The sequence below is a fragment of the Misgurnus anguillicaudatus genome, chromosome 16 (assembly GCF_027580225.2).
Source record: "Misgurnus anguillicaudatus chromosome 16, ASM2758022v2, whole genome shotgun sequence".
NCBI classification, from domain to species: Eukaryota; Metazoa; Chordata; class Actinopteri; order Cypriniformes; family Cobitidae; genus Misgurnus; species Misgurnus anguillicaudatus.
The window spans coordinates 26,775,787-26,793,948 of record NC_073352.2 but is presented as its reverse complement, the minus strand read 5'-3'; the positions used below and the strand labels follow the sequence as shown (position 1 = coordinate 26,793,948).

At 38.0% G+C, this 18,162-nt stretch overlaps 1 protein-coding gene across 8 annotated transcripts in view; it reads left to right on the top strand.

Moving 5' to 3' along the window:
• Positions 1-18,162, top strand: part of rapgef2b (Rap guanine nucleotide exchange factor 2b) — a 133,429-nt gene that overhangs the window by 76,474 nt on the left and 38,793 nt on the right. For 7 of the 8 annotated variants that reach the window (XM_055178621.2, XM_055178615.2, XM_055178610.2 and 4 more), the window contains one exon: positions 16,086-16,217. In XM_055178621.2, coding sequence (XP_055034596.1) covers positions 16,086-16,217 — 132 coding nt within the window. Of the gene's footprint in view, positions 1-4,393; positions 5,115-16,085; positions 16,218-18,162 lie in introns of those variants that run through there. The other variant, XM_055178623.2, reaches the window with a different exon arrangement.

Sequence of the window (18,162 nt, the reverse complement as noted above, 5' to 3'; positions counted from 1 at the left end):
AATTACTTTGACCCGTGATACGCGATGCTAAACGGCTAACATTCCGATGCCGAACGACAGCATGTACTCATAAAAAGATATTTATGTAACACCTCACACAATAAAAGTATAAATAAGTGCGTACCTGTTCAACAAAAAGTCTGCCGTGTCGGCGTCGGTTTTCAGCCCCAAATCTCCCTGAAGCTTCCTCCAACGGTCAATGGCGGACCATATATTGATTCTACTTGGAGTCCGGCATTTTTCAAATTTTTTTAACCTCTGCTCTTTCTTCAACAGACTTCCTTTTTCTTCCAACCTTTACTGTAGGGACAAGCAGGGGCTGCTTGCTGCTGTCGTTTAGTTTTTTTTTCCATTAGTGAGATGTTGCTGCTTCGCTATAGCTACCATACACTGACACAAATTTCATGTCGCAGGCAGGAGAGGGGCGGGGTGGTGTGCGATGGGGTGGAGACGCGAGCACGAGGTGGATTTTCAAATGTAGCAGGGATTGGATGAGAGCAGTTAACCAATGTAAGCTGTTCGGCCGGACAGTTTACATTGGTCAACTTATCTGCTACCATACACCCAATAGACTGAATGGATTTTTTTAAATTCTTTTTTCTCTTCATATTGTTAGGATGTTACTGTAGAACCATAACCAGCATCTAAACGAGGTTATTAATAATGAACAATCTTTGAAATCGTAGACCATAGCTTTAATCGTCATAATCGTCACAATTTATTAGACAATTAACCGTCAGCCAAATTGCATAACCGTGACAGCCCTACACACTACCTTCATTTGTCATGCCTAAAAAATGGGTAGGTTGCTTAAAAAATGCCAAGTTTTGAGCAAAAAGCTGAGGTAATTACGTTGTTGTGAAAGACTTTTGATAGAAATCCGATTCAGAGCGATGATCAAAACACATGCTGCGTTTGAACTGTTTGACGTGAGCGGTTGCTTTCGAGTTGTATAAGTTGGGTAAGAGTGCCATATGGTGGATAACAGCGGTATTACGGATTGCTGGAAAAACTCGTCATTGGCAGGGAAACGTTTTCTTGTAATTGACGAGATAACTCATCAATGGTGGGGAATGAAAGTTTAATGCATTTTAGGAAGGATTGTTCCAGTGCACCTATCAATCCATTGTAGAGGTGGGAGGTGAAACACAAACACCCGAAAATTCTCAGGGCAGCCGCATATGTCGAAATTTCAATCAAAACTGTTCTATTTCATCATAAACAATCTGAAAACAGGGCTTTAAGTGTAAAATACCGAACTTGTCCTTTAATTGACAAGTTAACTCATCAATGACGAGGAAAGAGTTAATGTGATACCCGAAAAAAATTGTTTCAGTTTCTTTATTCTGTTGAACACCAATATATTTTGATAAATGATTGCAAGTACACAGTTAACTGTACCCATTGACTTCCATAGTATTTGTTTTTCCTACTAATGAAGCTACAGGGACATTTATTGAATATGCGATAAAAATGTTTTGCATCCTATTACTCATTGTTTTATATCACCTCAACCTCTAACACATCTATCAACACCTATACCCTGTAGTAAAATCAATGTAAAGCATAACCACCCTTGCCTTGTTTTGCTATAATAACGTATAGGTGATTTTTTTTCTGTAGTTTAAAGGAAATGCTTCGTTTTGGTATGCATGAATTGTCCCCTGTCAATAATCTTAAGTAGCTCTTACATTGCATGTTAATAACCGTGCAAGTCATTTACAAGTTTACTCCATAAATCCACCATTACTATAGACATTTTAATGTAGTGAACCAGGTTAAATGGACTTATCAGTGTATTTAATTTGCGAAGTCGGTCAGATTTATAGATTCATGAATCTGTCTCATGGTTCCCGATTCTTGGATAGCACAACAGCAAGAACCCTTCCTTGATGTTGTTTCTAGCTGTAGGCCTATTTTTTTTAAAGAGTGTAACTCTACTGTATTCCCATTATGAAATGGTTACGTGATGAAAGGAATGATCAGGAAGAGCTTCAGTCGATGTTAATCCTATCTGTCTGTCTCTGTCTCGCTCTCTCATTTCCTCTGCGTCCCGACTCCCTCGTGTATATGTTTGAGAGGGATCTTTGACAGTTGTGCTGTTTTCAGCAGGAGAGGGATAACAGTAGCTTTTCCAGGGGAACTAATATCTCAATTTGTATTCTGAAAAGCTGCCCAGAGCTTTGCAAGAAGCACGATATGTTTTGCCGGCATCATCACTTCTCTAAACTGCTATATTTTTGCATTTTTTATTGATTCATCGATCAAAGGTTTTATCGATAGCGTTAATACACGACAGTTTCATATTATTGCACGTCTTGCCGTATTGAGCTTTCATTGCCCTTGTGCTTCATCGATTAAGTTTGATCTACAACTGCTAATGTTTAAAAGAACTTCAAAGGGTGATGACCTAGTTCCAGTTGTAATAAATGCACCCCTAAAAGCTATTTGATCACATTGAAACTAGACGTCTACATGGACATCCTCTATCAGAGACTGCATGACCTAAACTCAACCTTCCCATAATGAAGATCTATTGTTCGTGCTCTGGGTGATAGCGAGCCGTCCCTTGGTGTGACCCTGTTACCGCGGTGACGAAACGATGCTCGGTTTTCCTCTGATGATTGGTGGTTACTCTAACGACGGGACATGGCAGCACCTGAGCTTGTTTTTGTCGGGCATTACATCATCGGAGGTGATGTCATCAGGGGGTTGTTTTGGTCCCTGCGCGTTGCTGGAAGCCGTCCAGACTTTCACTCACTAACTGCTATCTGTATCTGCACGCCCACTTCACTTCTGGAAGCACAGACCATCAACATGCAAGCTGGCTCTTTCTGTTCGACACCGTGGCGAAATGCGAATGCCCAAGCGTAAATGTTAAAAGCCTATCACATATGATTATCATTTCATTATTTTAAATCGGTACGCATCTGCACACTGCAAAAAATGTTATTATTTTAAGGGGGGGAGCAGGTGCATCACTTTCGTCTGCCATGATAAATTTATGTTGCCATAAAAAAGAAACACAATAACATATAATGAGAACCGTAATATAAAATTATGGGAAAGGGTCAGAAATAATCAGCCGTGGTGGTTCGGATGTAACGTTACATTATAAATGCCTAAAAGCCAATAATGCATTCTTTGTCTATTGCCTCAAGCTTATCATATATTTGTGATATAAAATGTCTATAATGTGACAATCAAGCTTTACAAAAATCATCTGTCATCATTTATTAATTGCATATTTTTTTTGTTATTCAAATCAACACCTAGATATCACATATATACACGCCTCCCCAATTTTCCATGTTGAAACAAAGGGGTGATGATGTAATGATAACATTTACTGTACGTCTTCGTTTTGAATGACAGATGGAGAGAAAGAGCTTTAGGCGAGCGTGTGCGCGTGTTGTGAAAGGGTGAGCTCACTTCCGACGCCATAAAGCTTAAGGGTCACATGTGGGCGGGACCGTTGGTTGCCCTGAGGGGGTAACAGGAGCGTGTGTGTTTAGTGGGGGGTAGGGGAGTGAATTGGCAGTGTTGTCATAGCAACAAAGAGCATGTCAGAGAGCCATGTGCTCCATGCGTCTGTCGTCTGCTACCGCCTTCCATCTCTCTCCATCTCTCCGTCTCTCTTTCATCCTCTCGCTCTCTCCAGCCCAATCCGACCAGGAAATGGCTCTCCTCTGCGGTTGCCATGCCAACTGCCTGCAGCTCCGGTGGTGAGCGGAGGGGAGCGCGATAATGACGTTACTCTCACTGGGCTAACAGTGCACATCCTTCATTTCTCTTGTCTTTCCATCCCCTTCTTCCTTTCTAAGCCTCTCCATCCGTTACTGTCGTTCTCCTCTTTCATTTTATCTCCTCCCTCTTTACGTTTTCATATCCGTGCATGCTAATTTTATCTTCTCGCCATCGCAATATTGCTTTGCAAATCTCACCATTTTCATGCATTGAGTATGCTTACTGTATATTGGTAGTTGACAAAATATTTTACGGTCCTGTAAACTTAAATTGAATTAGTTTTGCTTTTATTTCATAATTTTTTGTTATACATGCAGCATGAGCTCATATTTATTAAGAGAATGCATATATTATTTATACTTTTGCTAAAGTATGAATAGAGATGGACAGTAATGCATAAGGATGACAGATAGGATGTAACCTTAAGTCACCCCAAGTGAAGTTCAAAATCTAGATATTCTTTAAAAATTCATATTTTTTAACTTCATTCTTAATTTTGATGTGAAAAGATTCACATTACGTGTTAACTACCCGTATACATGTATGAGTGCATGTGTGTGTTATAGCATGTACCGGTGGCTGTTTTTTTTAAACATCAGCGAGGGAGGGAGGTTCTTACGAGCCCATCTTATCCTCCGCACACACATACACGCTCTCACACTTTCACACACCCCCCTGCTTTGGACACAAATGAACCGGGAGTGTTTAACAAAGACAGACTGGATGCGTGAGGTTGGTCACAGCCTCGACTAATGGTGCATAAAGCGGCGTGAAGACGGAGAGAGGATAGTGGAGCGAGTGCTGTCAGCCATTTTTGCCTTTTCCCCCTCCCTTACTTCATTTTTTTACAACAGCGTTGGTCGCCATTGGCCACCGTTGGTGGGAGAGTCTTACCTAATTACCTGAAACGCAGAAGAGTCGACTCGGATTTCTGCTTGGATTTCTCATCCGTTTGCACATCATTCCATTTCTCCTTTTTATTTCCATTTTTTCTTCTTTTTTCATCTTTTCTGTGGATCTAGTGGTTGCGTGTGCACCTGTCAAGGAAATGCGTTGATTTTTTTGGGAAAGGGGGACCGTGTTATCCGAGACAGCGCATTTAAACCAGCGCATCACCTCCGAGGATTGTACTCTCTCTCCCTTTCCCGGGAAAAGATTCTCCTCTTAAGTGAGGGGGGTGAACGGGTGGGATACAGGGAAAGACTCGCTGGAGGGACATTGGGAAGAGAGCGAGTAAGAGAGGGGGGAGAAGATTAGAGAGAAACGAGCAGGATGCTTAAATTTCGCCGTGGCTCTGCACCTCCATTATGAAGCCATTAGTTAGCGGTGGCGGCCATGGAGTCTCCAGCCAAGCTGATAAAAGCCCAGTGAGTATCGACCTTTCATTTCCAGCTCTTTCCTCAGAATAAAACCGGCACTCGCTCATCCGATTAGCCTCGAGGAGCAGAAAGGGTGGAAACTGCATCAAATGGATGGATTATTGCATTTCTGGGAGTTGCTTGCGATGCCAACTCTGGGAATTGCATGATTGTGCATGTCTTGCAGCATAGTTGTGGTATTTAAAGGGTTAATTGCATGCATCCAGATCTGTAGTAATTGACATTTCACGCAGGTGCTGATTAGCACTGTGTTTTATCGCTCAACCTTGCCAAACCTTATGTTACGAGTTGCTGTCGAGTGCCACAGCCTCATTCGTCGGCTGGTAGTGTAATGTGTGTCAGTGTGTGAAGGCGGCCATGTGCACGCCACCCCCCCAACACACACACACAAACGCTTACTCGGTGTGTACTGAATGATGACGATTGTATCATGTCAGGTTGTAAAAATGGGTTAAATGGCTTAACTGCTTTAATGACCGTGTGTACAAGCGCATGTTAGTGCACAAATGTGCCCGTGTGTATGTGTGGGAGGAGCTGAGCAACACAGTCAGCTTGATACATTGCATTTCCTAAAGCCATTTTTGCAGAACATGACAGCATCTTTGAACGACTGCATATTATTTTTTGTCTTGCACGGATTCACCGAGCGTTTGAGTGATCGCACTCAGCGGTGTTTGCACACGAGCGGCATCGGAAAGCGATCGGAGATGGACTGCTGAGTGAAATGATGAGCACTTTTAGCTGTAAATGAATTGATCTTCTGTCAGCCGTAATGTGTTTGCGTTTGGTTGGCCTTGCGCTCACCCTGAAGCATTTGCAGGTGTACGAATGCTTTCACACCAGCATCACTCAAAACGTACGTCGGTTTTAAAGCTCATTTATTACACTGGTGCCTGCACGCTTTGGCATTTAGTATTTTTAGGTATATCACAGAAATCAGTCATTTGTGACCTGTATAAATGGGGAATATGTAAATAACAGGTACATTTAATTAATGCATTTCTTATATTTCCTGTTGCGTGCTTTGCATAGTTTAGTTTCAGAAACTGACAATATAGATTTGATGTCTATAGGGTTCATAAAAAGTTGACATGTAGTTAGGTGAGGGTTCAGTGGTTGGGTATGCAAAATGCAAAAAAAAAAAATGTGAGAACAATCTGCTTATTCAGATTTCAAATTTTGAATGACTACAGTGTAAATGAATAATGAGGTTTTGCGTTGTCCTTCTTACTTGGCTTGTGGGACTTAAACTTGTTCTGTTGTACTATTGTTTGCAATGTTGTGTCTAGAACACTATGACCTTAATAATGCAACAATGAAAATCACCCTACTTTAAAATCAGCTTAAACCCAAAGCTCATTCATGGGTTGATGGTTATGTGACTGGCTATTGAAAAATCAAATTTTTATATTAACAATATTTTATAAACTAAGTGTTATGCCCCTTGGCTTAAAAGGAACGCCACAAGAATAGGGACCCAATGAAAAGCCGAACATTCAATGAAAAATATTTATTAACAAAAGAAAATGCATTAAAATGTAGCAGTCAGACATCAGTAGTGTATTGCGGGGGGTGGTTGGATGTTTATGTAATGTAATGTAATGTAGTGGTGTTGGATGCATAAAAGAAATAGAAACTAAAAACAACAAACAGGACTCATTTTTAAAAGGTCCATAATCGGAGGGGCAACAGGTGTCTGACATTATGAGTTTCTAAAGCAGTAACCGGGAGGCGGAGTCAGCAACCAAAAGCCAAACCTAGATCAAAACCCCACCACAGACCTAGGCGGTCACACCAAGTCACATTTAGGTCTCAGCAAAGTAGCCTACTATTAAAATGTATGCATTTGGCAGATGCTTTCATCCAAACCGGCTTACAGTGCATTACAAGGTATACATGTTATGCATGTTCACTGGTTTTGAACTCATGACTTTTTCCGCTGCTAACGCAATGCTCTACCACTGAGCTATACAGAAGCACAAGCTTTTAACGTACAGGCGTACAAGTACTGTAATGCATCACAAGCATTATTTACAATTAGGGGTGTAAGAAAACATGGTTACACACGAGAATTGTGATTTTTCTTTTTAATTTTTAGAATATGGCATCAATATCAATAACTACATTGTTTCGTACTTGCCGATAACCGAATAAACAACCCTTTTTCTGGATGCTGGATAAAAAACAAACATAACACAAGCATTATTTACAATTAGGGGTGTAAGAAAATAAGGTTACAGGCGAATATCGTGATATTTTGTTTGAGGATACGGTATCGATAAAAACAAAAAACACTAGAGGTCTGCCGATAGTAGATTTTACAGATATCGACAACTAAAGTGGTCTGTAATTGCCGATAACGGATTAATCGACCAATAGTTTTTAAAATGGATACTGGATAAAAACAAACATAGCATGCAACCTGAAATGTATTACAAAAGTAATAAAACAATAGTACTGAACCATAAAAATGTGATAAATTAAATAAATGTATAAATAAAAATATATTAATATATATTAAAGTAAATAATTATCTGAAATACTCCCACTGGTAATATTGAAATTACATAAATGTATATGTGTAGTCTTGTACTTGATTTGCTTCTGTTTTAACACTAAAAGGTGGAAAAGAGGATGTTTGTTTAATACATTTTTGCAATATTACTTGAAACTGTCTTTACTAAATGATAAAATACTATTTATTAGGTGCACTGAAAGTAATAATATTAATATATGTCATGTGTGCATAAGGTAGGGCCTTAAAAACATCAGCCAATCGTTTACACAATCATCGCATCAACGATTGGCCCTCTGGCTTGTCAATCACTGCCATTACATTCCTTGTGAGTGACGTGCACGCTCCACTTTACACGAGTGAGGCATGTGCATAGCGCAAGAAACTCAGCTTTTGTTTCGGTTTGTTTTCATTGTCGCTCCTGCCTTTCTCCTCGAATTTGCACCATGGAAGAGAAGAAACCCGAAGGAGGACGTAAAAGAAAGACTTTTTAAGTCACTGAGAAGAGGAGAAAATTGTCAGAAGAACGTAATCTAACCAGAGTCGTTATTGGAGAAACATTTAAACGCTGGAGAGCAATGAAGGAACAGAGAGGTGTCAAGACAGACGCGCAGTTTGCAAAAATTATCCTCGACAGGTAACAGTGAGGAGGCTGTTCTTACGCATGCGCTTATTTAAAAAACTCAGTAACGGTCTTTGGATTCTCAGTCTGCGTAAACATCCTCTTTTGCGCCTTTAATGATTATCTAATCAAAATAACAAGCAATCTATTGCAGTGATGATAAAAAGAAATCAGATTTTGATTTCACTAGTATTAATATTAGCGTCCTGTCAGACTTGATGACAAACTTCCTGCTGTTGTTTCTCTGCTAACGGAGCATTTCGTCAACAAATACATTTCTTCAAAATGATATGAAGCAACGGACGCAACTCGGAACAACTATCGACATGGATTTTTGCAGATAGCCGACTGCTCCACCAACTATTGGTGCTTATTAATCGGCAAAACCGATTAATTTGTCTACCTCTAACAAACATAATATCGATATTCTTAAAAATAAAATTCATACAAGATTCGTTGGGAGTTTCCATCCCGACCACTAGGTGGCATTCTTCTTGTCTCTGAACTTAACCAGTGACAGGAAGTACTAGCATAGGGCACGCCACAAATTTTTTGTTAAGGTTTGCATATGGTGGTGTATTCTCGATATCAGCTTTCCTAAAATCATATCATTTTATATTCCTAAAATAGGAAATATGTGAATATAGCTCCTCACTTTACACTATTGCAGTGTTTTGGAACATATCGCATTGCAACCCGTTTTGTGATGCTTATAGTATCACAAAATTCTTGCCGATACACAGCCTTATTTACACAAAATACTGTAGTAATTGTCAACAAGTGCTTGTTGTATTTTTATCCTGTTGATTATTTTCAGATTAGTTTTTTTTCTCCTTAGAGAAAACGTTTTCAGTGACATGAAAATATGAATGCATTTGGGAAACTAATTTTACATTTCCTGACTCCAATGGAAAATGTGTGTGTAGAGTTCTTGTTGTAGACCTGTGGGACACATGCTGTTTGTGTTTTGTGTATTTCGCTTGCATTCCCAGTGGACCACCAATATATAGATAGATAGATAGATACATAATGGAGATTACTGCTGTTTAATAAATTAACAGGAAGGGGTCATTTGTATTTGATTTATTTATTCCCTACACTAGCGTGTGTTTGTTAGAATATCTGACCTGTTTAATCTGATGCCCAGCCGAAGCGCTTTAATCTTTTGATCCTCTCGGCTCAGGAAAGCGAGACGCCCCTTGAGCAATGCTGAGGCTTATGGGATAGCTTTGCAGCTTTGAGTCCTCCAGCATCAGCTTTTCTTATAAAGTCACACCCCTCGCGTTGATAGACACGTACTTGCAGACCACACATTTACACATCCACAGCTCAAAGATCGCTATCAGGTAGGCTAACATTAGCACATAGTACAAACCAGGAGAGAAGATCATTCACAATAGTACTGTTGTAAAATTTTTGTATGCTCACACAACACGTAAAATACACAGAAAACAAACATATTTTCATATTTGCATGAAGCATTTTTGGGCACGCCATAGTGGGACTTTTTGTCTGGTTATGTAGGTCATTAGGACTGCAGTGTAATCCTTGGACTGTGCAAAGCATCCAACTACAGACATGAAGCAAGGATGTTATTAAATCTTGGGGTACACATAGAGGCTTCTTCGAAGCAAGAACCATTTTTTTGGTTCCCCAGAGATTTTTTTCGGTCAAAGGTTCTTTGTACCTTTTTCACTTAGGTGCAACAGAAAGATTTTGTGGATGTTAAAATTTCTATATGCATTTACTTGTAGGAATCTTTATGAGTTACCCAAACATTTACAGTCCCCAAGCCCCAGTGCTTAGAAAGCAATGGTTCTATAACATTTATTAAACTCGCATTTATACTGCAAGGTTGCATAAACACGTTCATTTATTTATAAAGGCCCCTAGAGGCATCGTGTGAGTGATACAGCATTTGGGACCCAAGTGTAACATGCTGTCTGTGACCTGCGCATCGTTTGACTAAAAGCTTAATTGATTGAGGCCTAGTCTAAATTGTAAGACAAGTGAGTTTAGTCTTTATTCTGTGCTGTAGTGACATAAAAAGGGCACTTAAAGGACAGGAACGGGCCCTTGGGTGTGTGAACGGACAGCCAGGATATTGTTATTGACGCATGCATATTGACTGCTGCCACTATTAACATATTGTCCAAATGATGCTTCTGCATACCAAGATTGGTGCAAAGTGTAAAGGAGGGCTACCTTTCTGAGCTTTTATTTGAGCCTATTCATCTTACCCTATCCATAATGCTTTGCGGCACTAGATAATGTTTTGGTTTTTATCTGCTAATGAAGAATTCAGAATGCTTTTTGCTTTAACTTTGTGAGGAAAAAATAGTCAAAAGATGTCTTTATCTGTCACTGATATATTGGCCTATGATGCTTGCTATGCTTCTCAATGAATTACGGTGAAATGCTGCTACATCCAAAAGCCAGAGGGCGCTCTCATGCATATCGGCATTTATCGGTACACCCCATGTATAAACTTTGTTGTTCTGATGAACCCGAAGGAAGATATTTTAAGGAATGAACCGATCGTGAGTCCAATTCACTTCCATAGTAGAAAAAGAGAATACTAAGGGGCGGTGCACATATCACATCTTTTGCGTGCTCAAGTCCCGGATTTCCACCAACTGCGCAGCGGCTGCAGATCTGCTCCGCTGTGTTACGGCTCCGCACTCCGCCGTCCGCCAATACCCAGCAGTTCCGTATTTGTTGCAGAGCGGCTGCGTGCTAAAGTGACGAGGACACATGAGGTCTCACAAATTCACTTGATGATAGCGCAATATCTAGTTCTGTCTCCGCCCATTATGACATGAAATTATGACGTTTTGCTGGACCAGCCCAGATCACAACACGAGATCTCAGGAATTCAGGTATGATTATGCGATATAGTCATGGCTCTGCCCTGCGAAGCTGTCCGGCCTCCGTCAAAAGTAGAAGCTCTGTGTATTTGTTCCAGAGGGCTGCGGATGGCCGGAGCTGTGACGGATTGGGAACGCCGTCAGTGGAAAGACACACATTGACTTGAATGGAAACCGATCGACTCCGCAGCTGTTCCGCAGTCGGTGGAATCCGGGGTCATAACGGAAGCGATGCGGACGCGCTAGTTTTTTTCAGATGCGTCCACACCGCATCGAGTTAAAAAAATTTCAACTTTTCAGAATGTTGCAAGCACATAGCAGGTCATGTGACAAGAACCAACCATGGTCGCGTTTTCCACACGGTTTTAGAAGCGAAATGTGAACCGCCTCTTAGAAAGTGAATGGGGCTCACGAATGGTTTGGTTACAAACATTCTTCAAAATGTCTTCTTATGTGTTCATCAGAACAAAAAAAAATATATACAGGTTTGTAACAAATTGAGAGTGAGTAACTGATGACAACATTTACATTTTTGGGTGAACTATCTCTTTAAAATTATAAAAGTAAATCAATTCTATAAGAAGATCAAGTAAAAGTTTAAGATGAGAAATGGAACGTCACAGTCAGTTTATGGAGTATTTGGGTGTTTTCTTAGGACGCATTAGCTGGTTTTCCATTTGCAAGGTGTCTGCGCTGGAGCCAGTACCCAATCTGTATTTCCATCCACGGAAAAGGTGATACTTGGCCAGAATGACTGGCTCTGCACCAGCCTCCTAAACCTACAGTGCTGGTCTCAAACCAGGAAGCAGTAATACAGCAGATTCCTTCGGGGTGTAGTCATAAGTTACAAGGTTTCATCTCTTCATCTCAGTCTATCACCTCCTTCAAGTTTAATTAAAGAAGATTTTTAAAATTCAGCGTGATTTCACTTCTCCCCCGTCGCTTCTGCAGAAAGCTGTTTTCTTCGTAATTAAGACACTTTCACACTTTACTCTGTGAAGTTGAAACTCCAGTGAGAAAAGTAAACTGCACATGTAAATCATCATCGTCTACAAATAAAAAGATTTGGTAAAAGGTGTCAGTCGGGTACCTCCTGTCCTGTCACATCCACTCCATTGTTCCCTGCTGATTTTTTCTGACTGTTGGGAGGAGAGCTCATGTAGACTCAGGAGAACTGAATTTATTGCGTGCAGGTTTGGGTGATGGTTGGGTTTTGGAGTAGAGGTGATGTGTGTATCACAGCTGACAGCTCTGTGGTCCAGCCGTGACTGTTGAGGGAACGCCCTCGAGGAACAGGAGAGGACCGATGTGGAAAGAGGATTGAAAAGCTTTGCAGTTATCACTGTGTCGTTTTTTAAGAGTACTGTCTGCACTCACTGACCTAATCTGTGTGTGTGTGTGTGTGTGTGTGTGTGTGTGTGTGTGTGTGTGTGTGTGTGTGTGTGCGCACGTACGTGTGTGTGTGGGGGGGTGCGTGCGTGTGTGATGTAACACATCACTGTTGGTAGAACACCGATTAAACTGCTCTCTTTCTTTCTTTCTTTTTTCTTTCTTCAAGTATCTTTCTCTCTTTCTTTACTCGGGTATCTTTCTTTTTTCTTTCTTTTTTCAATTATTTTTCTTTCTTTCTTCAAGTACCTCTTTGTTTCTTTTTTCAAGTATCTTTCTTTCATCTTTATTTTTTCTTTCTTTCTTCAGGTTTCCTTTTTTCTTCATTTTTTCTTTCCTTCTTCAAGTATCTTTATTTATTTATTTATTTATTTATTCAAGTATCTTTCTTCAAGTATCTTTCTTTTTCTTTACTCGGGTATCTTTCTTCTTTCTTTCTTTGATTATCTTTCTATTTTTCTTTCTTTCTTCAAGTATCTTTCTTTCTTCAAGTATCTTTCTTTCTTTCTTTCTTTACTCTGGTATCTTTCTTTCTTTCTTTCTTCGATTATCTTTCTTTCTTTCTTTCTTTAAGTATCTTTCTTTTTTCTTTACTTGAGTATCTTTTTTTTGTTTCTTCAAGTTTCTTTCTTTTTTTTGTTTCTTCGAGTATCTTTCTTTTTTCAAGTATCTTTCTATTTTTCAAGTATCTTTCTATTTTTCAAGTATCTTTCTTTTTTCTTTCTTTCTTCAGGTATCTTTCTTTTTTCTTCTATCTTTCAACTATCTGTCCGTCTTTCTTTCTTTCATCTTCAGGTATCTTTCTTTCTTTCTGTCTTTTTTTCCTTTCTTTATTTCTGCAGGTATCTTTCTTTTTTCTTTACTCAGGTATCTTTCTTTTTTCTTTCTTCAAGTATCTTTCTTTTTTCTTTCTTTCTTTAAGTATCTGTCTTTATTTTTTCTTTCTTTCTTTAAGTATCTTTCTTTCTTCAGGTATCTTTCTCTTTTCTTTTTTTCTACAGCTATCTTTATTTTTTTTCTTTAGGTATCTTTCTTTCTTTTTTCTTTCTTTCTTTTTTCTTTCTTTATTTCTTCAGGTATCATTCTTTTTTCTTTCTTTCTTCAAGTATCTTTCTATCTGTCTTTACTCGGGTATCTTTCTTTTTTCTTTTTTTCTTCAAGTATCTTTCTTTTTTCTTTCTTTCTTTCAAGTATCTGTCTTTCTTTCTTCAACTATTTTTTTCTTTCTTTCATCTTCAGGTATCTTTCTTTCTTTCTTTCTGTCTTTTTTTTCAGGTATCTTTCTTTCTTTCTTCAAGTATCTTTCTTTTTGCTTTCTTTCTTTCAATTATCTGTCTTTCTTTCTTTCCTTCTTTCTTTCTTCAAGTATCTTTTTTCTTTCTTTCTTTTTTCAAGTATCTTTCTTTCTTCAGGTATCTTTCTCTTTTCTTTTTTTCTACAGCTATCTTTCTTTTTTTTCTTTAGGTATCTTTCTTTCTTTTTTCTTCCTTTCTTTCTTTCTTTTTTCTTTCTTTATTTCTTCAGGTATCATTCTTTTTTCTTTCTTTCTTCAAGTATCTTTCTTTTTGCTTTCTTTCGTTCAATTATCTTTCTTTCTTTCTTTCTTTCCTTTCTTTCTTCAAGTCTTTTTTCTTTCTTTCTTTTTTCAAGTATATTTCTTTCTTTCTTTCTTTCTTTCTTCAAGTATCATATTTTCTTTCTTCAAGTATCTTTCTTTCTTTTTTGTTCGTTCTTTCTTCAAGTATATTTCTTTTTTTTCTTTCTTTCTTCAAGTGTTTTTGTTTCTTTCTTATAGTGCTCTCTTTCTCTCTCTCTCGCCTGTCTAATATCCTGTCTATCCCTTTTTTTGTTTCTTTCCGTTCATCCATCCCTTATATTTATTCTCTCTTTAGTTGATTTGTGGGTAGGGTTAGATGAATTTATCTTCTTCTCTTTCTCTCATTAACTCTCTTTCTCATTTACTCCCCCTCCCTCTTACTCTCTCTCTCTTTTCTTTCATTATCACATTAATTCTGTCCTCTTATGTTACCTGTCTTCTTTTCAGGTGTAAATAGCTCTGATTATTATGCATTAAATCCCATGGCTGTATTGAAAGACTAAATCAGTGCATATGATGAGGAATATTAATGCTGTCATGTGTGAAGCTTTTTAGCTGTTTTTTCGCCTTCTTCATGCTAACCGTATCCGTATTGTTCTAGATATATTACTCAGGCAAATATATTTGTAACTGTACATTTGTAATTTATTTGTAACTGGTTCTACCCCAGTCTGTGAGATAGTTTTCATTCTGTTCAAGCTCTCCACCTCCTGGGAAAATTGACTGCATTTCCGGCATGTATACGATTATGGGAGTGGAAATTAGGTCAGATGCATTTTGTATGAAAGCTATACTCTGCCACAGCTGCCAGGAGTGATCCAATAGTCCCCTAAAAAAAGCAATTTCACTCGTGAACACACATACGAACACGGACACAATCGGAACCGGATTGAATGGGCTTTATCTGTATGTGGACTCGTGTGTGCTATGCGCTCTCTAATATTAGCTGAAATTGGTTCTTAGCTTCTTATCTGTGAGCTGTTGTCAGAGTCGTTCCTCTTACACAAGCCCACACACACACTTTATTCGTTCAGCCGCACCCCTTCAAATACAAAGCATCACTGCAAAACAGACCTGCATACTTGCACTAAACCAGAGGATATAAACATTATAAATGTAAAACACTTTTAGTATCGGGCTATACCGTGTCTTTTATCAATAATATGCATGTATTTCTATGCTTATGAATTGGTCGCGTGCTGTAAGCTGAAGAAATAATCAAATTCCAGGACTCACTATAGATTACATTATCAGAAATATAATTTCCTCCGGTTTTTCGGTCCACATTTAGCTTCTGGGAAGGGTGTAGGACATATGATATGCTTTACCGTCTGAGATCATTTATATTTTATCGGTACTGAAGTCATACTTGAGATATTGAATCTGAATTGGTGAATAGTAGCATAATGTCAACATTCACTGCTCCTTATTTTATTTTAACATTTGCACTTTTATTTTCCAGACACTTTTGCATTACTAGTTTAATACTAATTGAGCTGCAGTACCAGTTGTCTTCAGTGGGACACAATAAGAAATTAGATATTAGACAATGTTTTTTTACAGGCTAAAGTAAAAAGAAAATGAACTATTTTTTTGTAAATTCTCCAAAATTACAAAAAAGTCAAACTGGAATTGGATTTCTGTGTGATTTCAGTTGTCAAACCTGGTATATCTTAAAAAAAGTTTTAACAACTAGATTATGAGCCTTTGGCAGCAGGGGCTCATGTGCTACAAACAACATGTCAACAGCAGTTAGCATTAGCAGATGAGTTGTTTGGTTCTGTTGGAAATAAAAAGAGAAGACCAACAAACAATGTGTTGGTCTGCCTGGAATTTGGTTGTAGTTGGGTTGGATGTCTGATTTAGGTCTTAAGCAAAGAGACTGTACTTTTTGTTATAATTATTACAGTAGCTGCATATTATAACTATACTCTGTCCTAATGCTCTGCATGCTTGTCTCCATACGCAGCTTCCGGCAGACTTCAGCAGATTACACCTGGCAGACGGGATTCACCCCCAGGTGACGCACGTTTCCTCCAGTCACTCAGGATGTAGCATCACCAGTGACTCTGGGAGCAGCAGCCTGTCGGACATCTACCAGGTAAAAACACAATGTCTTAATTGACATCTGGTTTTCCAGATATCAGTTACAGTTAGGGCCATCAAACGATTAATTGTGATTAATCGCATACAAAATAAAAGTTTGTGTTTTCATAATATATGTGTGTGTCCTGTCTGTAAATATTATGTACATATAAATACACATTCATGTATGTACTTAACTCTTTCACCGCCAGTTTTTTAAAAAAGTTGCCAGCCAGCCCCAGCATTTTCATGATTTTCACAAAAGTTTAATGCCTTCCAGAAAATGTTCTTCTTCAAATATATAAACATACAATATACCAAATGAAAGAACAGACCCTCTGCTTTCAAACAAAAAAAAATGTTTCATCCTATCTTCAGTAGTTCTTTTGTAATCAGCTTTTGAATATGGGTAGGTTTATGCAAAAACACCAAATTTTGAGCAAAAAGAAGAGATAATTCCATGTTTGTGACGGACTTTTCATAGAGAGCCCATTCAGAGCGATCTTTAAAACAGACACGGACATGCAGCAGCTTGCCATAGGGCAATACTTCTGGTTTTAAAAAGTTGCGGAACCTAGTGGATAATAGCGGTATTGCGGAAAGACGGAAATACTCGTCATTGGCAGGGAAGCGTTTTCTCTTGATTGACGAGATATCTCGTCAATGGCGGGGAAAGAGTTAAGAAACAATTACATGTGTGTATTTTTTATTTATATATTTTATATTATATATACATTTTAGAAATGTATGTATACATTTAAGAAAAAAATATTAATTTATGTAATTGTGTGTATTTATATATACATAATAATTACACACATGACACACACGTATATTATGCAAACAAAAACTTTTATTTTGTATGCGATTAATCGCGATTAATCATTTTACAGCACTAGTTACAGTACTATCAAAGTAAAGGACATATGCCTGGACCGCAAAATCAGTCACAAGGGTCAATTTATTTGAAATGGGAATAAATAAGGTTTCCATTTTGGTTTGTTAGGATAGGACAATATTTGGTCGAGTTACAACAATATTTGAAAATCTGAAATCTGCACTGCAAAAAATAATTTTTAAGAAAAAAATTATCCGTATTTTTGTCTTGTTTTCAGTAAAAATATCTAAAAATTCTTAAATTAAGCTTTTTCTTGATGAGCCAAACGACCCAAGAAATAAGTCTGGCTTTTGGACCAAAAATGTTGAATTTGGGTGATTTTGTGCATTAAACAAGCAAAAACATCTGCCAAATGGGGTAAGCAAATTTTTCTTGAATTTTTCTTGAGTTTAGTTTTTTAAGAAAAATGTTCAAGATTTTTTTTGCTTGTTTAATGCACAAAATCACTTGAATTGAGTATTTTGGTCTGGAGGCTGGACTTGTTTCTTGGGTCGTTTTGCTCATCAGGAAGAAGCTTGATTTGAGAATTTTTGGATGTTTTTGCTAAAAACAAGACAAAAAATACTAAGATTTTTTTTCTTGAAAATAATTTTTGCAGTGTGAGGATTTTTATATATTTACGGTAGGAAATTTAATCTTCATGGAGCACGATCTTTACCTACTATCCTACTGATTTTGGCATTACTATAATTTTGACCCATGCAATGTATAGTTGGCTATTGCAACAGAGTTGCTACTTATCACTGGTTTTGTGGTCCAGGGTCACAAATTACAAGTTCAGAATTTGCATGGGTAAATGTGCTGATATTTTATACACTTGTTTGGACTAATACAGTAATAGTTCACCAAAAGATGAATCTTCTATCAACTTTTATTCTCTCTGTGAAATTATAAACCTTTAGGCTATGCTAGAATTTTACTGTTGACTTGAGACATGCTTTTTAAAATCTTTTATAGACCTTTCATACAACAACAATTCGTGATTAGATGTGCCAAAATACACAAAAATGACAAATTTCAATTACTTTTCCAGTTGAGCTACAGGAGCTTTTCAAAGATCAGG